This window comes from Ranitomeya imitator, chromosome 3 (genome assembly GCF_032444005.1).
Source record: "Ranitomeya imitator isolate aRanImi1 chromosome 3, aRanImi1.pri, whole genome shotgun sequence".
In the NCBI taxonomy this organism is placed as follows: Eukaryota; Metazoa; Chordata; class Amphibia; order Anura; family Dendrobatidae; genus Ranitomeya; species Ranitomeya imitator.
The window spans coordinates 811,591,189-811,618,572 of NC_091284.1; the positions used below are offsets into that span (position 1 = coordinate 811,591,189).

At 43.1% G+C, this 27,384-nt stretch overlaps 1 protein-coding gene across 1 annotated transcript in view; it reads left to right on the forward strand.

Annotated features, from left to right (window-relative positions):
• Positions 1-27,384, forward strand: part of ME3 (malic enzyme 3) — a 227,621-nt gene that overhangs the window by 150,272 nt on the left and 49,965 nt on the right. The window contains exon 8 of the mRNA XM_069759277.1: positions 6,330-6,439. Coding sequence (XP_069615378.1) covers positions 6,330-6,439 — 110 coding nt within the window. The remainder of the gene's footprint in view (positions 1-6,329; positions 6,440-27,384) is intronic.

The following is a 27,384-nucleotide window of genomic DNA, read 5'->3' on the forward strand; positions in this document are numbered from 1 at the left end:
GGGCAGTATTATAGTAGTTATATTCTTGTACATACGGGCAGTAGTATAGTAGTTATATTCTTGTACATAGGGGCAGTATTATAGTAGTTATATTCTTGTACATAGGAGCAGTATTATAGTAGTTATATTCTTGTACATAGGGGCAGTATTATAGTAGTTATATTCCTGTACATAGGTGCAGTATTATAGTAGTTATATTCTTGTACATAGGAGCAGTATTATAGTAGTTATATTCTTGTACATAGGAGCAGTATTATAGTAGTTATATTCTTGTACATAGGAGCAGTATTATAGTAGTTATATTCTTGTACATAGGAGCAGTATTATAGTAGTTATATTCTTGTACATAGGGGCAGTAGTATAGTAGTTATATTCTTGTACATAGGGGCAGTATTATAGTAGTTATATTCTTGTACATACGGGCAGTAGTATAGTAGTTATATTCTTGTACATAGGGGCAGTATTATAGTAGTTATATTCTTGTACATAGGAGCAGTATTATAGTAGTTATATTCTTGTACATAGGGGCAGTATTATAGTAGTTATATTCCTGTACATAGGTGCAGTATTATAGTAGTTATATTCTTGTACATAGGAGCAGTATTATAGTAGTTATATTCTTGTACATAGGAGCAGTATTATAGTAGTTATATTCTTGTACATAGGAGCAGTATTATAGCAGTTATATTCTTGTACATAGGAGCAGTATTATAGTAGTTATATTCTTGTACATAGGGGTAATATTATAGTAGTTATAGTCTTGTACATACGAGCAGTATTATAGTAGTTATATTCTTGTACATAGGGGCAGTATTATAGTAGTTATATTCTTGTACATAGGGGCAGTATTATAGTAGTTATATTCTTGTACATAGGGGCGGTATTATAGTAGTTATATTCTTGTACATAGGGGCAGTATTATAGTAGTTATAGTCTTGTACATACGAGCAGTATTATAGTAGTTATATTCTTGTACATAGGGGCAGTATTATAGTAGTTATATTCTTGTACATAGGGGCAGTATTATAGTAGCTATGTTCTTGTACATAGGAGCAGTATTATAGTAGTTATAGTCTTGTACATACGAGCAGTATTATAGTAGTTATATTCTTGTACATAGGGGCAGTATTATAGTAGTTATATTCTTGTACATAGGGGCAGTATTATAGTAGCTATGTTCTTGTACATAGGAGCAGTATTATAGTAGTTATATTCTTGTACATAGGAGCAGTATTATAGTAGTTATATTCTTGTACATAGGGGCAGTAGTATAGTAGTTATATTCTTGTACATAGGGGCAGTATTATAGTAGTTATATTCTTGTACATACGGGCAGTAGTATAGTAGTTATATTCTTGTACATAGGGGCAGTATTATAGTAGTTATATTCTTGTACATAGGAGCAGTATTATAGTAGTTATATTCTTGTACATAGGGGCAGTATTATAGTAGTTATATTCCTGTACATAGGTGCAGTATTATAGTAGTTATATTCTTGTACATAGGAGCAGTATTATAGTAGTTATATTCTTGTACATAGGAGCAGTATTATAGTAGTTATATTCTTGTACATAGGAGCAGTATTATAGTAGTTATATTCTTGTACATAGGAGCAGTATTATAGTAGTTATATTCTTGTACATAGGGGCAGTAGTATAGTAGTTATATTCTTGTACATAGGGGCAGTATTATAGTAGTTATATTCTTGTACATACGGGCAGTAGTATAGTAGTTATATTCTTGTACATAGGGGCAGTATTATAGTAGTTATATTCTTGTACATAGGAGCAGTATTATAGTAGTTATATTCTTGTACATAGGGGCAGTATTATAGTAGTTATATTCCTGTACATAGGTGCAGTATTATAGTAGTTATATTCTTGTACATAGGAGCAGTATTATAGTAGTTATATTCTTGTACATAGGAGCAGTATTATAGTAGTTATATTCTTGTACATAGGAGCAGTATTATAGCAGTTATATTCTTGTACATAGGAGCAGTATTATAGTAGTTATATTCTTGTACATAGGGGTAATATTATAGTAGTTATATTCTTGTACATAGGAGCAGTATTATAGTAGTTATATTCTTGTACATAGGGGCAGTATTATAGTAGTTATATTCTTGTACATAGGAGCAGTATTATAGTAGTTATATTCTTGTACATAGGAGCAGTATTATAGCAGTTATATTCTTGTACATAGGAGCAGTATTATAGCAGTTATATTCTTGTACATAGGAGCAGTATTATAGTAGTTATCTTCTTGTACATAGGAGCAGAATTGTAGTTTGTTTTTCTTTTTGTTAATGGGGCAGTATTATAGTAGCTAAGAATGATTAATTCATACTTTATAATTGATTATTACTAACCTCTAGAAGTCTATAATGAGGGGGACACTTTATTACTGTTACTATTACATTTGTGACCTATATTAAAAAATCCTTTTATTTGTTTTTATAAGAGCACAATCATCTTTTCAGTAGGACTCCTTGACTTGCCGTGGATTGTACTTTGACCTATTCTCCACACATTTTTGTAATGTCAGTGATACATTATGAGCTTTTTTTTATTATTTGCAGGTGTAGACATGAAACTACTGTTTTGTAAAAATGAAAAAAAGTTCTTGAGGTTCTTGTCTGAATTTCCCCAAGGAAAATGTTATGACACATTGCTGCATTCCACCAATTTATGGGAAAAATTGGATTAAGCAAAGCTGTGACATCTTTGCTTTATCGTCCATTCTATTTTTTTTTTTTAAGAACCTAATGAATGTGATGTTGAAAGGATTGTCTGGTTTAGAAAGGACCCTCAGAAATATCCTATTAGAGAATATCATATTATGTTAGTACAGAATTTCTCAAATCACAAGATTTTCAACTAAAAATCAAAGTTAAGAGCATCTCCAAACAATGGCCATCTCTCTGGAGGATCCATGCAACAGGCAAACCAACTATTGATTTCAGCAGGCACCGTGTAATGCTACATCCTCCCTGTAGGGGCACTGCAGGCAATTTGAACACCTTATTACCAATTTCTATTTGATGAAAGTGCTGATGGCGCACTCTTAATATGTGCCACCATCGTGAAGATCCAGAGTAATATCTCTCCCAGGGATCAAAAGGACAACATCTGCAAGGAGATTGTGTGTTCTCCCGGTGTTTGTATGGGTTTCCTCCCGTTTCTCCGGTTTCCTCCCACACTCCAAAGACATACCGATAGGGAATGTAGATTCTGAGCCCCAATGGGGACAGTAATGATGATGTCTGTAAAGCTGCGGAATATGATGGCGGAATATAAGTGAGTAAAGTAAATAAGTCCCTCTCAACCTTTTTGCAGAAATTCGCTTAACAGCTTATTCAGACATGTTTGCCAATCGGTCCGCGGACAGACCGCTAAAGCACGGACTCTCCCGACCTGAGTGTGACACCTTCATATATTGGGTGGAGAAATGGTGGCCAGTATTGTGGTCCGAGATTGGACTGAAATTCACCATGAATGAGTAGACCACAGTGTACAGACTGGCCGTCAGTTTCTGATTCCTAGACATATATGAATGTTTCGCACTGAGGTCGGGAGAGCTGCGGCCAACCCTTCCATTGCGGTCCGTGCTTGGACCGATTGGTATGAACTTCTGAATGAGCCTTTAAAAAAAATAGCTTTTTTTTTCTCCCAACTACAGTGTCATGTATATGACTAAGTAGTTGTTGAGGATTAGAAAAACATGGCTGCTTTCTTCCAGAAAGAGCACAACTTCCTGTCGACCGGTTGTCTAGTATTGCATCTTGGCTCCATTGAAGTGAATGGTACGGAGCTGCAACCATTATGGCTACTTCAGTCAACATGAAAACATCCAACTACAAGATATAACACCCTGAAGCAGCAAACTGTGAATCAAAACTTGTGTCGGTCTCCAAAACTTTTGGCCACCAAAACGATCATGTTGATGTTTCCACAAATAGATATAATGAATGAAGACACTCTCCAGACTTGTTCATTGTGGCCTCTTTAGTACACAATCCCTGTAACCCAAGACTGTGTTTCCAACTCGAGGACACCTATTCTTTCAGAATAAAGAACCTGAGGACATCCGTACAATATGCCGAGTGTCGGAGGTGACCTCATCTTCACTTGGGAATAAAAGCTGTCGCCATTTTTGTTGGAGTGACAAAACAACTCATTTATACAAAAGGACCCATTAATAGCAGAAGAATGATTGAAAACAGATCTAGGACACCTGTCAACGAGAGCGGAGGTGCTGTCAATGGAGCGTTTCATGGGGAGGGTCGCTATCTCAAAGAAGCCCTGGAGGTTGTGTATCGGTTTTCGGCTATTAAGCCTCTGAGTGTCTCCCATGTGTCCACATCACGTTACTGTAGACATAAAAGAGATGGATGAATGACAGCACTGTCTATGGCATCGCCTGAGGCCTACAGGAGAATCCCCAGATCAGTTCTTTAAGTTGAGTTGACATTCGGAGAGGCGTAGTTGTGCTCCAAGTCTTTTTTTTCTTTCTCTCTTAATTTTTTTTCTGAAAGCCATTATTGGATTATCTGCCACCTGTAAAGTCTTTATTCCCTAGACGTCTAGGATCTAAGAGTTGAGCGAGGCCTAGAAGATGACAGCTTTAGTCCATACTGTATGAGCCTCTGCACATTTTTGGACTGGCATATTGGCCCAGAATGTCCATAGATGCCATATAGCATAAATTAAATAAAGAGCAGCTGAACTTCCACTGTGCCCTCAGAATGGTGACCTATATGAGCCTACATTACAATATGCATCCCTTAACAATTATAGAAATTTGTAATAACCCAATAAAAGTTACGGGTGTAGTAACCCTCTTACAGTAACACCCCACAAGTCCTGCATAATTGTGACTGCCTTCGTCTTAATCTCGAGCCATGGCGACATGATGGATGAATGATCTGTAGGAAGATTGATCCTGTGCAAGCCTAGATAGGTTCTTCTCCACCTTTATCTTGAAAGTACCAAACCATCGGGGTTGCTGGTCTTTTTCTTCGCCTTGTTCCTTTTATTCTGCCCCTCATGATGTTCTACTCCAGTGATTGTTCTCTTCGTGTGATGTGACCCAAGTAGACAAGTCGTAGCTTGGTGATCCTTGCTTCCAGTGACATGTCTGGCTTGATTTGTTCCAAGATTGATTTGTTTGTTCTTCTTGCCATCCATGGTGTTGATAACAATCTTCTCGAGCACCACATTTCGATGGCGTTGATTCTTCTTCTGTCTTGTTTCTTTATTGTCCAGGTTTCGCATCGTATGTTACCGCAGAAAAGTCCAGTCTTTGTACGACCCGTGTCTTTGTCACCAGTGAAATGTTCCTCGATTTGAAGACCTTGTCCAGTGTCTTCATTGTTGAATTGCCCATAGCTATTCTACTATTAACTTCCAGTGTCGTCCTGCATAACCACAGTACTTCTTTAACAGCGAAAACCATAGTGACTCTATAACCGTGGCATAATTTTCTTACATGCTTTGAAGGAAAAGTGATTGCTCTCCAACCATAAATTATATGGTCATATATGGGTACAGAGGTAGCAGTCGCACCCATGTCCTAGAGCCTAAAGGAGCCCAAAAGATCCTTCTACCTGATATGAAAAGACCAAAATTATAGATGATGTTGGAAGGGCCCTGTTACAGATTTTGCATGGAGCCCAGAGGTTTTAAAGGAGTATTCCAGCACTAATAATTTATCACCAGTTCACTGCTTCTTTGTTGCTCCATACAAGTCTATGATGCTGATGAAGATGGCAGCGTGCTGGGCTTGGTCGTCTTGAAATATTTTTAGTTCCATACACTTGAATGACCAATGTCTTGAAGTCAGGAGAGTCACAAAGTCTAAGCTTATACTTTGGGTGGAAAGAATACTGTACATTTGGGCGTCGGTTAGAACACACTCGGAATCAATTTGTCTTTCTGGAGGTCTAGTCAGAAAGGTTCTTAGGTAGCCATAGATCGTAAGGAAAAAATATGAAAAAAATGATTTATGTAAGTTACCGTATTCCTCCCCCCCACATACCATTGTTTTTTGGAGAAGGTAATAAGCAGGTACCAGAGACCTTATGTGGCAGTGCGTGATATGAGCTTAGAAAAAAGTAGTCTGTTTTTTTCCCCCAAGAACAGCTGCCACTCTTGATTCTTAGGCTTTGTCTGCAGTTCACCCGCATTGATTTAAATGGGGCAGATCTTCATTACCTGACAAGGCCTAAGAACAAGAGTGGTGCGGTTTCAGAGAAAAATAATGCAGGACAAGGACTATTAGGGTTTGTAATTTTACATAATTGACAGTCACTGTTTTTATTTCTACAGATATGGAATGAATTGCTTGATCCAGTTTGAAGACTTTGCAAATGCCAATGCCTTCCGGCTGCTCAACAAATACCGCCACAAATACTGTACCTTCAATGATGATATTCAAGGTAAGGAGGAGGTACCTCGGATAGACATGTAAGGACTGAAAAAAGGAGCTGATTATATTGCAATCTCTGAGTGGCAGATTCAAAAGAACATATTAGGCCGGGGTCACACTTGCGAGTGCAATGCGAGAAACTCGCGCCTCAATACCCGGCACTGCCGCTGGCACTCGGGACCGGAGCGTGCGGTACAGGTATTTCTATTCAGCTGAACGCTCCGGTCCCGAGTGTCGGCTGCAGTGTCGGGTATTGAGGCGAGAGACTAGCGCGAGTTTCTCGCATTGCACTCGCAAGTGTGACCCCGGCCTAAGAGGGGTGGAGACGTGACAACCTCATTTATTCTTCATTTCAGTAGTGGTTGTCACCAGTAATAAGCATAACAGAGTGACCACCAATACGACGTTATTTCACTCTGCACTATCCAAAACAATGTGTACCACTTCTTTCAAGTCAGCCAATCATAAACACGCTGACGTGGGACTTCTCTGGTTGACGTTGACGTGGGGCCGGTCGGGCTGACATTGACATTAGATTTCACCTCAACCATTTATGCTTGTTCATCCTCAGCGGGTTCTGTCCAGCTTATCCAATGTGTTCCCACTTTTGAGGTATTCCCTGAAAGTAGATTAAATTTTAATTGTTTTTTTTTTTTTTTTCAATAAAATTGATTATTTTATAATATTCACCTTGCATATGTCTCTTTGTATCCTTGGATGATATAGTTCTCCTAGGTAATATAAAAGAAGGAAAGAAAACGCAACATGTGCAAATCAACCAGGGCCACCAATGATAAGGGTTAGTCAATGGCTCACCTTTAGTGCCTGTGCACCCTGTGGTAAACGTGTGAACCAATAGGGCCACTGCTCCTCCCGCTGGATCCCCCACAGGATCCAGAACATATCGAAGAGGGAGGTTTATGGTTGAGGCGATCTTACAGCGCTGCCCACGAACGCCCAGTCCAGACCGACAAAAGTAGGTTTTAAAAACGTTATTCGCTACGCGTTTTAGAGAAGTTACTGCTCCTTCTTCAGGCGAGCATAGCAAATAAAGTTTTTAAAACCTATTTTTCTCGGTGTGGACTGGGCGTTCGTGGGCAGCGCTGTGAGATCACCTCAACCAGAAACCTCCCTCTTGAGTTCGGTAGTGATACAATATACCTGACTGGAGTGGAATGCACTTTATATGCAATTCATACGACCATTTTGATAACGGATTTATCTGCTGTAATTGGATATGGACAGTGATGGAAATCTGTCACACGCAACTCCTGAAGTGTCAGATGGGAAACACCTCAGCTCTTCAGCATGTAAATGCTGGGCTGCCCCCCTGTGGAGGACTCCGTAACATGACTCTGCAGCCCCCCAATATGTTGTATTTTTCTTTTCTTTTCAGTGGAGGCGTTGCATTTTCTTGTTGCAATTCCTCATTCTCTTGTATAAAATTATTTTTTCTGGTAAAACACAATTGTATGGGTTTTCCTGTAGTGATATGTAGCTGGCACTGTGGGTATCATAGTGATACACTACTGCTGTATGGACCGTAGTGTATTGCCCGTACAGTTGTGTCATTTTAAGGTAATCTGTCACCAGGTTTTTGCAGAGATCCTGATTCCAGCGATGTGTCACTTACATTAGCTACTTGTTGTAGATTTTAGAAAATCATTGCTTTATCAGCAGGAATTTATCACTAGAGGACTATCTGGCCTGCTGCCTTTTACAAGGTTTGTAGACAAGCAGTAAATCACACTGCTCCTGTTATTCAGGCCTTGTATTTTGATCAACAGCTCCCGATACAATATGATGGGCCAAAAATCCCGTATTATGCCCTCACACAGCCTCCCATGCAGAATGATATCCGGAAACAGCCCCCTTACACAGTATTATGTCCCCACACAGTCACCCACTTTGAATATTGTCTCCATATAGCCCCCTTACACAGTATTATCTCCCCACACAGCCCCCTTAAACAACATTATGTCCCCACAGAGCCTCGCTACACAGTATTATGTCCCCACACAGTCACCCACTCCGAATATTGTCCCCACACAGCCCCCTTACACAGTATTATGTCCCCACACAGTCACCCACTTTGAATATTGTCTCCATATAGCCCCCTTACACAGTATTATCTCCCCACACAGCCCCCTTAAACAACATTATGTCCCTACAGAGCCTCGCTACACAGTATTATGTCCCCACACAGTCACCCACTCCGAATATTGTCCCCACACAGCCCCCTTACACAGTATTATGTCCCCACACAGTCACCCACTCTGAATATTGTCCCCACACAGTCGCCTTACACAGTATTATGTCCCTACACAGTCACCCACTCCAAATATTGTCCCCACACAGTCGCCTTACACAGTATTATGTCCCCACACAGTCACCCACTCCAAATATTGTCCCCACACAGCCGCTTTACACAGTATTATGTCCCATACAGTCACCCACTCGGAATATTGTCCCTACACAGCCCTCTTACACAGTATTATGTCCCCACACAGTCACCCACTCGGAATATTGTCCCCACACAGCCCACTTACAGAGTATTATGTCCCCACACAGCCCCTTACACAGAATTATGTCCCCACACAGTCACCCACTCTGAATATTGTCCCCACACAGCACCCTTACACAGTATTATGTCCCCACACAGTCACCCACTCCGACTATTGTCCCCACACAGCCGCCTTACACAGTATTATGTCCCATACAGTCACCCACTCGGAATATTGTCCCTACACAGCCCTCTTACACAGTATTATGTCCCCACACAGTCACCCACTCAGAATATTGTCCCCACACAGCCCACTTACAGAGTATTATGTCCCCACACAGCCCCCTTACACAGAATTATGTCCCCACACAGTCACCCACTCCGAATATTGTCCCCACACAGTCGCCTTACACAGTATTATGTCCCCACACAGTCACCCACTCCGAATATTGTCCCCACACAGCCCCCTTACACAGTATCATGTCCCCACACAGTCACCCACTCGGAATATTGTCCCCACACAGCCCCCTTACACAGTATCATGTCCCCACACAGTCACCCACTCGGAATATTGTCCCCACACAGCCCCCTTACACAGTATCATGTCCCCACACAGTCACCCACTCGGAATATTGTCCCCACACAGCCCACTTACACAGTGTTATCTCCCCCCACAGCCCCCTTAAGCAACATTATGTCCCCACACAGCCCTCACCTCAGAATGATGTCCTAAAACAGCCCCTTTATACGGTATTATGTCCTCCCTCCTATTCCCCACAGAATAATGTAAAAAAAAAAATGAAATTTAACATCTCATCTAACCCCGTTCCCTCACAGCTCTGGTCTGCACTTGCTATCGAGGCTTTCAGATGCACAGTCACAATGATGGTAGATGGAGTTGACGGCGCCCTGTTCCATCATTATGTGCACCAATATCTGCACCCCAAGGATGCAGCTTTAAGTGAAAGTGAAACAACAGGTGGATGGCAGCTGCGTGGTGCGAGATGCCACTGCATTAATGCCTTTGACTGTCCCGGTCCGCATGCCGCATGTGTCCCTCAGTTCACACTTTGCAAGGTCTGGTCTATACTTACTCCCAAGTAGCACCCAGGGCTGGAAAACTAGGTTTGGCTTTCCCTTCAGGTGGGGCCAAACTACAAGTGAAAGAGGAACCCCTGTAGACACAAAGGAAGTACATCCATGAGAACGTTTAAAAAAAAGAATAATTTGAAAGTGTTCTCAAGTTTCTGAGATTACGGTTATCATAGAACATCGAATAAGTCTTACTTACTTCTCGAATCCTCTGCAGCTCCAGTGGTTTCTACCTTGACCACAAGTGTTGACGTCCTGTCCATCAGTCACCTGACCACTTGGGTCGGCGATGCACCACAGGTTAAGACGACTATAGGATGGGACATCATCACTTAGCGTTCAGCGGTCACCTGACTCCTGGAATCAATCACTGCGATCAGGTGATTAATGGATTGGATGTCATCATTTCTAGTCCCGGTAGGGATCACCAACACTGCCAAGCGGTAATCAATGCTCATTTCTTTATTTAGCTACCCTTCTGCTTTTCCAAATGTTGAAAAATATGGCTGTGTGTCTGGAGCACATAGAGAATATTGGAAATTGTCTCCAGTTAAGAGTTAGATGTGGTCATCGACATTGATGATTTGGAAATCAATAAACTCCATCAAATATAATTGCTTAAAAAAACACTCGAAAAACATATGTACCGAAGTTACACATGGATAAAATATGCAAACAATTACGAATGAATCGACATAAGGAAACTGAGATTAGCATGATATTAATTACCAGTTTCCAGCGCCAAAAGGAAAATCTCATCGCTCTTCTATTATCTTCTCCTTTTACTCCATTTCATTTCCTGCTACATCTGTTCTTACAGTACGATGGAAAGGAAGCGGCAATCTGCAGAGATAATATCGCTCTTTATTAACAACAACGTCAGTAAGAGCCCCGTAAAGCCCGGGGATGTCACAGAAACCATAGGATGTGTGCTGGAAGCGTAGAAATCACACGAATGATGGATGCAGATGTTTCTGTCTACACATCATCCAGAGGATCAGATGTCAAAACAGCCCGGCTGAAAAACACAAGCCAAGGAAATTTACTGAATATATTATTCTTTCCATCGCCTGGTTTTCTCTTATGAATCGACATTTGCATGTTGGATGGTTTTCGGATATTCAAGTCTAATTTCCGTGATGGGAATATTTTGATGAAACCTTCATCTGTTCCTCATTTCTGCTCTTTGTAAACCTATTGAGAATAGGAAGTTCTTGGAGGAGGATCAAATATTTAACATGTTTTTGTTTTTACATTTTTGTGATGATGTTTTGGCTTTTGTTTTACCCTCTCACCTTTTCCCATAATTTGATATTTCCTCCACCTTCACCATTTTACTTGACTCCAGCTGGTAAGACCGTCTGTCCCTAACTCCAAGGCTATGACCATACATTGGGCTGCTACCCTGATCTATATGTCAGATTATACAGTATACGCATTATAGAATAGGACCCTCCCTGGAGAAGTCCTTCTATGAGTAAGAGTAAAGAGCTGCTAACAAGCAGTGGTCTTTTCTTGGGTGGTCTCTCGCGTACCACCTGTGCAGCTCTTCTGAAGATACATGTTTTTGTGGAAGGTACTAATGTTTCCCATAGAGATCCTGTTGGTAGGTACTCTGTACTGATGAGGATCAACAAAGCTCTGTAACGATAACTTTCATAAAGAAAGAAGAAGTTGTCTCTTCATTAAGGAAGAGGAGTTGAACTCTAGCACCATCTATTAGAAGTAGCAAACTTAAAAATCAATATCGACCCTTTGACGAGCCTTGCCACATGACTTAGGATAAAAGCCAAACCAGAATCTCAATTTGCAGACGTGTTTCGGTGTACTGCCCCTCATCAGTGCAAAGTGTGAGATCTGATTTGGTTGTGTGAGAGAGAGGCCTCTGACTGGGGTCTAAGGTTCTCTTTGTGGAGAAGGACATGCCAGCGTAAGGAGATTTATAGACCCCAAAAAGAAAGCACTTGATTCTTTAGACCCCAGATTATTCTTACCCATCACTCTCGTTTATATATTTTTTTTCTATTGACCCATCTCAATACTTATGACAAACCTTTCTTTTGGCTCCAACACAAACATACACGCTCTGCACCTTTTTTACTGGTTATGGGGGAATAAGCCAACATTTTTGTGGCAGCATTTTTTTCTATTCGCCACGACAGCACCCACTAGAGAGAGGGGATCCGCCCCTAGGAACAGGAAACCTACAGAGAGATAAAAGGGGCGGCCCCCCCTCGCTCCTCAGTTGGTTTCCTGTTCCTAGAAGGGAACCCACAGAGAAAACTCTATGGCTAAGAAGAGGAAGGCCTGCCTGGGCTACCGCCTGTACCGACTCTGCTGAGCGACAGGGGTCCCAGAGCAGGTGGACAGTGTCGGGGGAATGTTCCTGCGGGCTCCCCCCTCATCTGGTGCGGCTGACAGGGAAGCCTGAAAGTGCCAACGGTCTCCCTGCTGGGACACCGTTGGGTAAGTGCTAATGAATGCACGGCGCAGTGTGGATACCTGCGGTAATGCCCTCCTAAGTGGAGCTGAGCAGCGGTGCGGCGTCCCTGGGCGGAATCTTCCCTCCGTTCCCTCCAGAGGTAAGAGGCGACATGGTGTGGAAGCAGCGCTTAGGGCGCTTCCGGTATGCAGCAGACGCGGGCGCATGCGCAGTAGCGTCGGCGTCCCATGGAAGGAAGCTTGAACTTCCGGGGTCGCGGTGTCAGAGGACCATTTCCGGGGGAACCGCCATATTGGATTCCCCCATGCGATCCCAGTGTCCGGACGCCGGACTTGTGAATAAAAAAAAAAAAAAAAAATTTAGGAGGAGATGTATGCAGGAGTGGCTACTATGGTGTTGATAAAGGAGGCCGAGCACAGTGTCTTATGGGTAGGAATTGATTGGAGTATGAGGGTAGAGTCCCACGTTCTAGGTCTTTAAATGGCTGCATAATCCTGATTATTAAAATGAGCATTTAATAAATTAAGCTAAAGAGCGAGAAAGTTCATGACTCCCGATGTATTTTCTCTTCTGCAGGTTATACTGATCAGTGTAAGCTCTCAGCAGCAGTAGGGTGGAGGGACACTGAGTAGCTGTCAATCAGGATAGGTGTGGGGATATTCATCAGCAGGGAGGAGGGACACTGAGGAACTCTCAATCAGGCTAGGTGTGCAGAGCTTCAATAGCATGGAGGAGGGACGCAGGAGCTGTCAGTGAGACTAGGTGAGCTTCAGCAGAAGAGGAGGGTCACTGGGGAGCTGTCAATCAGGCTAGGTGGTTAAAGCTACAGCAGCATGGAGGGAGGGACACAGGAGTTGTCAATCAGACTAGAGGAGCTTTGGCAGCAGGGTAGGAGGGACACTGAGGAGCTGTTAATCAGGCTAGGTGGCTAGACATACAGCAGCAGGGAGGAGGGTCACTGGGGAGATGTCAATCAGGCTAGGTAGTTGGAGCTTCAGCAACATGGAGGAGGGATATGGGAGTTGTCAATCAGACCAGGAGAGCGTTAGAGGCAGCAGAGGAGGGACACTGAGGAGCTGTTAATCAGGCTAGGTGGCTAGACATACAGCAGCAAGTAGGAGGGACACAGGAGTTGTCAATCAGACTAGATGAGCTTTGGCAGCAGGGTAGGAGGGACACTGAGGAGCTGTTAATCAGGCTAGGTGGCTAGACATACAGCAGCAGGGAGGAGGGTCACTGGGGAGATGTCAATCAGGCTAGGTGGTTGGAGCTTCAGCAACATGGAGGAGGGATATGGGAGTTGTCAATCAGACTAGGAGAGCTTTAGCGGCAGCAGAGGAGGGTCACTGAGGAGCTGTTAATCAGGCTAGGTGGCTAGAGATACAGCAGTATGGAGGAGGGAAACAGGAGTTGTCAATCAGACTAGGATCGCTTTAGCGGCAGCAGAGGAGGGTCACTGAGGAGCTGTTAATCAGGCTAGATGGTTGGAGTTTCAGTAGCAGGTGGGAGGGATACTGAGGATCTATTAGTCAGGTTAGATGAGCTGATCTTCAGCAGCAGAAGAAGAAGGACACTGAGGAACTGTCAATCATACTATGTGGGTTGAGATTTAGTAACTGAGGAGGGACGCAGTAGCTGTCAATCACAATAGGTGGGTGAAGATTCAGCAGCAAATAGGAGGGATAGAGAGTAGCTGTCAGTCTGGGTAGCTGGGTGGAGATTGATATTTCAAAAAGGATCATACAGAGATGCAGAGATGGGTTATCCCGGTATGTACTCCATCATCATCATCAGGTTTAATTTTATTATTGTTTTTTTCTTTAATAATAATGTATGCAGTTTGTATTGTGAAATCGTCTGGCAGGTCTGCTTCAAGATTAAGATGACGTAGTAGTGACCTGCCGTAACCTTTCTATATTTCCAGTTTGGCAGCGGACACCAGATGTATGTAATTTAATTGTAGGCTTCAGCTAAATGATTTATGTCGTTAATGAATCCCACTTCCTATTTTCTGGCAATTGACGTTCTTGCAAACATGCTGCTTCCAAACAAATTCTCCAAGGCTCCAGACGATGACCGAAGAGAACAATATAATGTCAGTCGGTGAAGAAACTGTGTCATCCGCATAATACTAAGGCGAGGAATCTTCTTGTTGACTCAGCTGCAGGAAAAAAAACGGAATCAGTAGTTATAACAAAATAAGAAAACAAAGCCGGGATTAATTATCCGAGGAATAAGACGGATCCTCAGCGTCTTGGTGGAAATGAATCTAAAGCTCACATCCTGGATCGCTTGTGGTGGCATCGAACTCATACCGTGCCTTGACAAAGTATTCATACCCTGTGAACTTTTCCATATTTTTTCGGATTACACCCACAAACTTAAATGTGTTTTATTGTGATTTTTATCTGATACCAAAATTAAGTAGCAAGTATTCGTGATGTGTAAAGGAAATGATACTGCGTTTTCAAAATATTTTAAAAATATAAATCTGAAGATTTTGCCGTGCATTTGTTTTCAGCCCCGAGTCAATACTTTGTAAGACCACCTTTGGCTGCAATAACTGCTGTAGTATTTGGGGTCTGTCTCTACCAGCTTTGCACATCCTGAGGTGACACTTCTGCCCCTTCTTCTTTGCACACTCGCTCAGTGATATTGAATGGAGGCGTCTCAACAGCAATTTTCAAGTCTTGTCCCAGACTTTCAATGGAATTTACGTCTGGACTGTGACACAAACCTACTTTGATCTAAACCATCCATTGTAGCTCTGGCAGGATGTGTAGTTGCCCTGCTAGAAGGTAAACCTAGGTCCCAAGCTCACGTCTTTTACAGGTTTTCTTCCAGGATTATCCTGTATTTATTCATCTTCACATCAACTCTGACTGGCTTCCCTGCCTCTGCTGAAGAAAAGCCTCCCCAGAGCAGGATGCTGCCGCCACCATGTGTAATGGTGGGGATGCTGTTTTCAGGGTGATGTACCGTATTAGTTTTCCACCACACACATTGTTTTGCATTTTGCCCAAAAAGTTCTACTTTGGTCTCATCTGACCAGAGAACCTTCTTCTATATGCTCGCTGTGTCTCCTATTTGGAAGAAGTTGCTTGAATGCTTTTTTATTGGAGCGTCTAATAAGCATGTGCAAAGGGAAGGGGAGCAGGGTCAGCTATGACATTGCCTTTTGTGATTGTTACCTTTGTTATCAGCTGTGTATAGAGGAATTATCATCTGTGTGATCTTGACTCTCATGGTAAGGAAAGTTGTGTAAACTTTCCCTGAAAGAACAGGACATATGAGTATTAGAAAAAACTTTTTGACAGTGAGAGTGATCAACAGGCTGCCACGAGAGATGGTGAGTTCTCCTTCAAGGGAAGTCTTCAACCAAAGGCTGGACGGACATCTGTCTGAGATGGTTTAGTGAATCCTGCATTGAGCAGGGGGTTAGACACGAAGACCCTGGAGGTCTCTTCCAGCGCTGACATTCTAGGACTCTACAAGTTCTAAAAAGCCCCTGTGACGAGTGTGAAAATTACCATCTATTTAGACATTTTCTGATGATAGTTTTCCTTTAAAGAAGGTTTTGTGTTGATGAAATCATCCCTTTAACATGAAAAAGTACATAATAAGGGCACAGGCATGAATTCCTTACATCTAACATCTTCTCGAGTGTTTCAGCAAGGGTTGCTTTAACTATGGAGGTGCAGAGGTAGCAGTCTACTCAGGATTTGAGGTCTGAGGGACTCAAAGACCCTCCTGCCGCATATGAAGCTACCAGAGTACCAGTATAAAAAATGGCACATGGTAAGAAGGGGCCCATCACAGAATCACAGATAATGCATTGGGGCCCAACGAGACCCTCTACTGTTGTATATATACCGGGGTCCTTTGGTATATGACTTATCTTTATGCTTTCTGTCCTCCAACATCCGGCCAGTTACTTTTTTATTTCTTCTTTGTGATTTTGATGTATAAGTATTGTGAAGAGTATACATTTATAAAAGGACATCGTGAGACAATAATCGTAGGAACGCGGCTTATTCTTCTCAGAAGTTTATTTTTCTGAATGTTCTGTGCCGGAGAGAAGATGTCAATGATTCCTCAGGTAACAAACATATTGTCTAGACAGGAAACGAGCTGAGATACGTGAAACAGGCTGATGTTCTCTATCTTGGTTAAACGAGATGAGTAATCCCCAAGGACGCAAAAGAAAATGAGTTTTATATAATGTGATGTCTTTATATATACACAATCATGGCCATAACTGTTGGCACCCTTTAAATTGGTCCAGAAAATGAAGTATTTTTTCCCAGAAAATTATTGCAATTACACCTGTTTTGGAACAACACAAATATGTATTGGAAAAAAACACAAAAAAAAAAAAACAAAGGGAAAAAAAGGCAAATTGGACATAATTTCACACAAAACCCCAATAATGGGGCAGACAAAAAAATTGTTGGCACCCTCAACTTAATGATTGGTTGCGCACCCTTTGGAATAAATAACTGCAATCAATATCTCCCTAAAACCATCTACGGGCTTCTTACACCTCTCAGCTGGAGTTTGGAGGACTCTTCTTCTTTTGTAAACTGCTCCAGGTCTCTTATATTTGAAGGCGCCTTCTGCTAACAGAAATTTTAAGATCTCTCCACAGGTGATCAATGGGATTTGGATCCGGACTCATTGCTGGACACTTCAGAACTCTCCAGTCCTTTGTTTGTATCCATATTTGGGAGCTTCTTGAAGTATGTTTGGGTTTTTCCTGCTGGAAGACCAAAGACCTATAACTCAAACCCAGCTTTCTGATACTGTGCACTACATTATGGCACAAAATCCATTGGTAATCTTTAGATTTTATGATGATCTGCACACAGTCAAGGCACCCAATGCAAAAGGCAGAAAAACAACCCCAAAACATCTTTGAACCTCCACCATATTTGACTGTAATGTGTTCTTTCCTTTGTAGATCTCATTCCATTTTCGGCACACAATAGAATTATGTGCTTTACCAATAAGCACTATCTTGCTCTCATCCAGGGCCGGACTGGCCATCGGGCACTTCTGGCAAATGCCAGAAGGGCCGGTGCCAGTAGTGGGCCGCTGCACTCTTTCGCCCCCTCCCCCCGCCAGTGCCGCCGCCGCATTCAACTATACCGGCGTCTATGATGCCGGTATAGCTCAATGCAATGATGGAGGAGAGAGCGTCCGCTGACGCTCCCTCTCCCATCATTCCCCGCTCTGCCTCTGACACTGCGGGTGCGCGATGACGTCATTTCATCACAGACCTGCTGTGTCCCGGGCAGACTGCTGCCGCCGAGACTGGAGCCAGGAGCAGCGCAGGCAAGAGGAAAGGTGAGGAGAGTGTGGAGCCATTATCGGGGGGATGAGATGTGGGTTGTGCTGTATATACCACTGTGTGGGCTGTGCTGTGTATATACCACTGTGTGGGTTGTGCTGTATATACCACTGTGTGGGCTGTGCTGTGTATATACCACTGTGTGGGCTGTGCTGTGTATATACCACTGTGTGGGCTGTGCTGTGTATATACCACTGTGTGGGCTGTGCTGTATATACCACTGTGTGAGCTGTGCTGTGTATATACCACTGTGTGGGCTGTGCTGTATATACCACTGTGTGGGCTGTGCTGTGTATATACCACTGTGTGGGTTGTGCTGTATATACCACTGTGTGGGCTGTGCTGTGTATATACCACTGTGTGAGCTGTGCTGTGTATATACCACTGTGTGGGTTGTGCTGTATATACCACTGTGTGGGCTGTGCTGTGTATATACCACTGTGTGGGCTGTGCTGTGTATATACCACTGTGTGGGCTGTGCTGTGTATATACCACTGTGTGGGCTGTGCTGTATATACCACTGTGTGAGCTGTGCTGTGTATATACCACTGTGTGGGCTGTGCTGTATATACCACTGTGTGGGCTGTGCTGTGTATATACCACTGTGTGGGCTGTGCTGTATATACCACTGTGTGAGCTGTGCTGTGTATATACCACTGTGTGGGCTGTGCTGTATATACCACTGTGTGGGCTGTGCTGTGTATATACCACTGTGTGGGCTGTGCTGTATATACCACTGTGTGAGCTGTGCTGTGTATATACCACTGTGTGGGCTGTGCTGTATAAACCACTGTGCGAGCTGTGCTGTGTATATACCACTGTGTGGGTTGTGCTGTATATACCACTGTGTGGGCTGTGCTGTGTATATACCACTGTGTGGGCTGTGCTGTGTATATACCACTGTGTGGGCTGTGCTGTGTATATACCACTGTGTGGGCTGTGCTGTATATACCACTGTGTGAGCTGTGCTGTGTATATACCACTGTGTGGGCTGTGCTGTATATACCACTGTGCGAGCTGTGCTGTGTATATACCACTGTGCGGGCTGTGCTGTGTATATACCACTGTGTGGGTTGTGCTGTATATACCACTGTGTGGGTTGTGCTGTATATACCACTGTGTGGGCTGTGCTGTGTATATACCACTGTGTGGGTTGTGCTGTATATACCACTGTGTGGGCTGTGCTGTGTATATACCACTGTATGTGCTGTGTATATACCACTGTGTGGGCTGTGCTGTGTATATACCACTGTGTGGGCTGTGCTGTATATACCACTGTGTGAGCTGTGCTGTGTATATACCACTGTGTGGGCTGTGCTGTGTATATTCCACTGTGTGGGCTGTGCTGTATATACCACTGTGCGAGCTGTGCTGTGTATATATCACTGTGTGGGCTGTGCTGTGTATATACCACTGTGTGGGCTGTGCTGTGTATATACCACTGTGTGGGCTGTGCTGTGTATATACCACTGTGTGGGCTGTGCTGTGTATATACCACTGTGTGGGCTGTGCTGTGTATATACCACTGGGGTTGTGCTGTGTATATACCACTGTGTGGGCTGTGCTGTGTATATACCACTGTGTGGGCTGTGCTGTGTGTATACCACTGTGTGGGCTGTGCTGTGTATATACCACTGTGTGGGCTGTGCTGTGTATATACCACTGTGTGGGCTGTGCTGTGTATATACCACTGTGTGGACTGTGCTGTGTATATACCACTGTGTGGGCTGTGCTGTGTATATACCACTGTGTGGGCTGTGCTGTGTATATACCACTGTTTGGCTGTGCTGTGTATATACCACTGTGTGGGCTGTGCTGTGTATATACCACTGTGTGGACTGTGCTGTGTATATACCACTGTGTGGGCTGTGCTGTGTATATACCACTGGGGTTGTGCTGTGTATATACCACTGTGTGGGCTGTGCTGTGTATATACCACTGTGTGGGCTGTGCTGTGTGTATACCACTGTGTGGGCTGTGCTGTGTATATACCACTGTGTGGGCTGTGCTGTGTATATACCACTGTGTGGGCTGTGCTGTGTATATACCACTGTGTGGACTGTGCTGTGTATATACCACTGTGTGGGCTGTGCTGTGTATATACCACTGTGTGGGCTGTGCTGTGTATATACCACTGTGTGGGCTGTGCTGTGTATATACCACTGTGTGGGCTGTGCTGTGTATATACCACTGTGTGGACTGTGCTGTGTATATACCACTGTGTGGGCTGTGCTGTGTATATACCACTGTGTGGACTGTGCTGTGTATATACCACTGTGTGGGCTGTGCTGTGTATATACCACTGTGTGGGCTGTGCTGTGTATATACCACTGTGTGGGCTGTGCTGTGTATATACCACTGTGTGGGCTGTGCTGTGTATATACCACTGTGTGGGCTGTGCTGTGTATATACCACTGTGTGGGCTGTGCTGTGTATATACCACTGTGTGGGCTGTGCTGTGTATACTACTACGCGGGCTGTGCTGTGTATACTACTACGCGGGCTGTGCTGTATATACTACTACGCGGGCTGTGCTGTATATACTACTATGCGGGCTGTGCTGTATACTACTACATGGGCTGTGCTGTATACTACTACACGGGCTGTGCTGTATATACTACTACACGGGCTGTGCTGTATACTACTATGCGGGCTGTGCTATATTATGCAGGCTGTGCTACTGTATATACTATGCAAGTTGTGCTATATTATATGCGGGCTTTGATATACACTATGGGAGGTATATTATATTCTATGGGGGAGGCTGTGTTATATACTATGTGGCTGTGTTATATACTATTGCGGGGGTATATTCTATTCTATGGGGGAGGCTGTGTTATATACTATGGGGGGTATATTATATTTTATGGGGGAGGCTGTCTTATATACTATGGGGGGCTGCATTATATTCTATGGGGGGCTACATTATATATTATGGGGAGGTGGGCTGCATTATATTCTATGGGGGACTGTATTAGATTTTATGAGGGATGATTGCATCATACTCTTTGATGGGGCTGCATTATATTCTATGGGGAGGTGGGCTGTATTCTATTCTATTCGGGGCTACATTATATTCTATGGGGGGCTGTATTATATTTATATTCTATGAGGGGTGATTGCATCATACTCTATGGGGGGGCTGCATTATTTTCTTTGGGGGGTTACATTACACTCTGGGGTGGCTGCATTATACTCTGGGGTGGCTGCATTATACTGTGTAGGGTGGTGGTGGCTGCATTATACTGTATGTGGGCTGCATTATACTGTATCGAGGACTATGGGGAATACGTTATACTATATGAAGAACTATGGGGTGCATTATACTATGGGAAGTGAATTGTACTACATGGATGACTATGGCGGTGCATTATACTACATGGAGCACTTTGAGGAGTGTATTATGCTGTATGAAGGACTATGAGGAGTGTAATATACTATGTGGAGGACTGATCAGTGTATTTTAATATATGGAGGACTATAGGGAGTGTATTATACTATATGGAGGACTGTGGTGCACATTATAATATATGGAGGACTATGGGGTGTATTTTACTAAACAAGTAAAATGTTGCATATTCAGATTGTTTTTGCCGGAACAAAAATCCTTGTTCTCAGCAGCACATTGCCGGTGTAAACTGTAGATGTGCTGCTGATAACATGATACTGTATGGTGATCTGTTAGTGATGGATCTGTCCCATCATTATTCCTCAGATGGTGGAAAGAGGACGGGAAACAAGTGTTGAACAACTTCAATATTGTCGATCAAACTCATTTAGCGGCCTGAACTCAGCGCTTGTAAATACAACCGAAATGCTTCTGTGTGATGTGCAATATGTTAGCATTTGGGCCCCATTTTAAACTTTGCCTAAAACCGGCCCTGCCTACAAGTGTACAAAGATATTATACAGTCACCATGTGACAAGTGGGCCTGTGTAACTTCAAATGCCAGGGCTGAATTTTAGTCCCAGTCCGGCCCTGCTCTCATCTGTCCACAAGACTCTTTCCCAGAAGAAAACTTCATTCTAGTTTTTTTTTATGTCTCTGTTTCAGCAGTGATGTCCTCCTAGGTCTCCTGCCATAGCGTTCAATTTTATTCAAATGTCGAGGGATAGTTTTTGCTGACACCGATTCACCATGAGCCTGTAGGACAGCTTGAATTTCTTTGGAACTTGATTGGGACTGCTTAGCCACCATCCAGACTATCTTGCGTTGCAACCTTTCATCAATTTTTCTTTGCCATTCACAACCAGAGCTACAGTGCCATGGGTTGTAAACTTCTTGGTTATGATACACATCGTGGACAAGGAAACATCAAGATCTCTGCAGATGGACTTGTAACCTTGAGATAGGTTGATATTTTTCAACAACTTTGGTTCTCCAGTCCTCATACAGTTCTCTTCTCCTTTTTCTGTTCTCCATGCTTAGTGTGGCACACACAGACACAAAATGCAAAGATTGAGTCAACTTCTCTCCTTTATATCTGGTTCCAGGTGTGATTTTCATTTTGCCCACAACTTTTACTTGCCACAGTTGAGTCTGAATTATATAATATATACCCACTCACATTCAATTTTGTCAAAATAGTAATCATTGCTTCCTCTTTGTTTCATCCACTAATCAGCAGACACATGAGCAGGTATTTGCTATATTCAGTGGTTCTAATTTTCCAGAATAGTACAAGAATATACTGTAAGTACAATAGGGTCACCCTCTACTGTATGTACAAGAACATAGCTACTGTAATACTGCCCCTATGTACAAGAATATAACTACTATAATACTGCTCCTATGTACAAGAATATAACTACTATAATACTGCTCCTATGTACAAGAATATAACTACTATAATACTGCTCCTATGTACAAGAACATAGCTACTACAATACTGCCCCTATGTACAAGAATGTAACTACTATAATACTGCTCCTATGTACAAGAATGTAACTACTATAATACTGCTCCTATGTACAAGAATGTAACTAATATAATACTGCTCCTATGTACAAGAATATAACTACTATAATACTGCTCCTATGTACAAGAATGTAACTACTATAATACTGCCCCTATGTACAAGAATATAACTACTATAATACTGCCCCCTATGTACAAGAATGTAACTACTATAATACTGCCCCTATGTACAAGAATGTAACTACTATAATACTGCCCCTATGTACAAGAATATAACTATTATAACACTGGTCCTATGTACAAGAATATAACTACTATAATACTGCTCCTATGTACAAGAATATAACTACTATAATACTGCTCCTATGTACAAGAATATAACTACTATAATACTGCTCCTATGTACAAGAACATAGCTACTACAATACTGCCCCTATGTACAAGAATATAACTACTATTATACTGCCCCTATGTACAAGAATATAACTACTATAATACTGCTCCTATGTACAAGAACATAGCTACTACAATACTGCTCCTATGTACAAAAATATAACTACTATAACACTGGTCCTATGTACAAGAATGTAACTACTATAATACTGCCCCCTATGTACAAGAATATAACTACTATAATACTGCCCCTATGTACAAGAATATAACTACTATAATACTGCCCCTATGTACAAGAATATAACTATTATAATACTGCTCCTATGTACAAGAATGTAACTACTATAATACTGCCCCTATGTACAAGAATATAACTACTATAATACTGCCCCTATGTACAAGAATATAACTACTATAATACTGCCCCCTATGTACAAGAATATAACTACTATAATACTGCTCTTATGTACAAGAATATAACTACTATAATACTGCCCCTATGTACAAGAATATAACTATTATAATACTGATCCTATGTACAAGAATATAACTACTATAATACTGCTCCTATGTACAAGAATATAACTACTATAATACTGCCCCTATGTGCAAGAATATAACTACTATAATACTGCTCCTATGTGCAAGAATATAACTACTATAATACTGCTCCTATGTGCAAGAATATAACTACTATAATACTGCTCCAATGTACAAGAATATAACTGCTATAATACTGCTCCTATGTACAAGAATATAACTACTATAATACTGCCCTTATGTACAAGAATATAACTACTATAATACTGCCCCATGTACAAGAATATAACTACTATAATACTGCCCCTATGTACAAGAATATAACTACTATAATACTCCCCCATGTACAAGAATATAACTACTATAATACTGCCCCTATGTACAAGAATATAACTACTACTAGCTATTGAACCCGTTCTACGCCCGGGTGGCGAGTATTTATATTGGTATATGGTCCCCATCCTGTCATGTGCTGCTCCATCCTGCGTCCCCATCCTGTCATGTGCTGCACCCATCCTGCGTCCCCATCCTGTCATGTGCTGCACCCATCCTGCGTCCCCATCCTGTCATGTGCTGCACCCATCCTGCGCCCCCATCCTGTCATTTGCTGCTCCCATCCTGCGCCCCCATCCTGTCATGTGTTGCTCCCATCCTGCGCCCCCGTTCTGTCATGTGCTGCTTCCATCCTGCGCCCCCGTTCTGTCATGTGCTGCTGCCATCCTGCGCCCCCGTTCTGTCATGTGCTGCTCCCATCCTGCGCCCCCGTTCTGTCATGTGCTGCTCCCATCCTGCGCCCCCGTTCTGTCATGTGCTGCTCCCATCCTGCACCCCCGTTCTGTCATGTGCTGCCCTATTCTGTCATGTGCTGCTCCCATCCTGCGCCCCCGTTCTGTCATGTGCTGCTCCCATCCTGCGCCACCATTCTTTAATTTGCTGCTCCCATCCATATGCCCCATACGCTGCTCCATAAAGGTTTATGGCCCCCATAAAATGCTCCATAGTATATGCCCCGTACACTGCTCCATAAAGGTTGATGGCCCCCATAAGATGCTCCATAGTGTATGCCCCGTACGCTGTTCCATAAAGGTTTATGGCCCCCATAAGATGCTCCATGGTATATGCCCCCGTAGACTGCTCCATTATGGTTTATGGCCCCCATAAGATGCTCCATAGTATATGCCCCGTACACTGCTCCATTATGGTTTATGGCCCCCATAAGATGCTCCATAGTGTATGCCCCGTACGCTGTTCCATAAAGGTTTATGGCCCCCATAAGATGCTCCATGGTATATGCCCCCGTACACTGCTCCATTATGGTTTATGGCCCCCATAAGATGCTCCATAGTATATGCCCCGTACACTGCTCCATTATGGTTTATGGCCCCCATAAGATGCTCCATAGTGTATGCCCCGTACGCTGTTCCATAAAGGTTTATGGCCCCCATAAGATGCTCCATACTATATGCCCCCGTACACTGCTCTGTTTGGTTTATGGCCCTATAAGATGCTCCATACTCAATGCCCCCGTACACTACTCCATTATGGTTGATGGCCCCCTTAACATGCTCCATTCTATATGCCCCCGTACACTGCTCCATAATGGTTGATGGCCCCCTTAACATGCTCCATTCTATATGCCCCCGTACACTGCTCCATTATGGTTGATGGCCCCCTTAACATGCTCCATTCTATATGCCTCCGTACACTGCTCCATTATGGTTGATGGCCCCCTTAACATGCTCCATTCTATATGCCCCCGTATGCTGCTGCAATATATATATAAAAAAAACATACTCACCTATCGTTGCTGGGCGCCGAGTGCTGGGGGGCCTGAGCAGGCGGGGACACCGGCGCGCTGTGGGGGTCAGGTGCCAGTATCGCTGCCAGCTCAGGCCCCCCAGCACTTACTATATTCACCTGGCCCCGTTCCACCGCTGCGCGCCGCCATCTTCCCGGTCCTCTGGCTGTGACTGTTCAGTCAGAGGGCGGCGCCGGCACGCATTAAGCGCATCATCGCGCCCTCTGAACTGAAGGTCACAGGCCGAGGACCGAGAAGATGGCGGAGCGCAGCGGTGGAACGGAGGACAGGTGAATATAGCCGATACTCACCCTACTGGCGGTCCCTGCTTCTCTGTTGAAGATCGCGGTGTGCGTTCAGTGTTAACGCATACCGCGATCTCCTGGGAGCGTCACTCTGTGAGGCCCAGACTGCGCCGGCGCTTGTGCTTGCGCAGTCTATAAAGGCTTCGGACAGAGTGACGCTCCCAGCGTTATATTATAGATATTACTGCTCCTATGTACATGAATATAACTACTATAATACTGTCCCTATGTACAAGAATATAACTACTATAATACTGCTCCTATGTACAAGAATATAACTACTATAATACTGCTCCTATGTACAAGAATATATCTACTATAATACTGCTCCTATGTACAAGAATATAACTACTATAATACTGCTCCTATGTACAAGAATATAACTACTATAATACTGCCCCCTATGTACAAGAATATATCTACTATAATGCTGCCATCATGTACAAAATATACATGTAACTGGTAGTAAAGATGTCAGACCAAGTAATGATCACGAGAGCTGATGATTTTCTGGGCGTCTTGTCAGTCTTCCTATGGCCTCGTTCACCCTTCCGTCTTTTTCCTCCCGTCGAAATCTGTCGATTTTTTTTTTTTTTTTTTTTTAAAACAGGATCCTGCTAATTTTTCTGCTGGATCCAGTTTTTTCCGATAGACTTGTATTAGCAACGGATTGTGACGGATGGCCATCCGTTTCATCTGTCGTGCGCTGGATCCGTCGGAAAATAGCGGTCCGTCTTTTCTGCATGTCGCAAAATCGCTCAGCGACGGGTCCTGGGCTGTCCTTCGTTGGCTATAATGGAAGCCTATGGGCGCAGGATCCGTCGCTGACCGTGAAACGCAGAAATCCAGCGACGTATCCCGTTTTTTCATTCTGAGCATGCGCGGAAGGATTTTCAAGTTAGGGAAAAATCTCTTTCTCTCTCTCTCTCTCTCTGTGTCTCTCTGTGTCTCTCTCTCTCCAGAATTTTATTCATTGAAGTTCAGGTACTAACAAATTCGACGCATCCGTCAGGTTACTAGATGCGTTACATCTGTTTGCCAATCTTTCTACAATGTCCGTCGATACGTCGCGCCGACGCATTATGACGGCCGTCTCAAGACTGAAGTGTGATAGAAGCCTATCAAAGAGAATTAAAGTCTTAATGAAAATGGTTGATAACACATTTAATTTAACGGTGTGATGAGAGATACATTTCATTTTTAGCGTTATTTCTTGGGATTTGATGGTGACGAAAAAAAGATAAAATAAATCCTCCTAGAGGGAATCACAACAGAGCACTGACATCATGCATGCCGATATACTGACACCTACTGTTAGGTTTCTGAACTGGCGTTCTTCCTATGTTACGTGTAATGAGGGCTGATTATTCCAGGTATCCGATAGTTGAATTCCCAGGATCAACTGATGAAAATATGCATCTGTCAAACATCTGTTACCAAAACTGACACCACTAAGGTGTCATTGGAGAGTCAAACCTGTGTGAACCAGCCTTTACAATCGTATGCAGTCTTGACAGTCATCTGTGAAATTAAAGGGAACCTGTCACTTGCCATAAATATGTATTTTCTTTTTACTTGGTGTAAATGCCGCTGTTCTCCTGAATCCGGAGCTG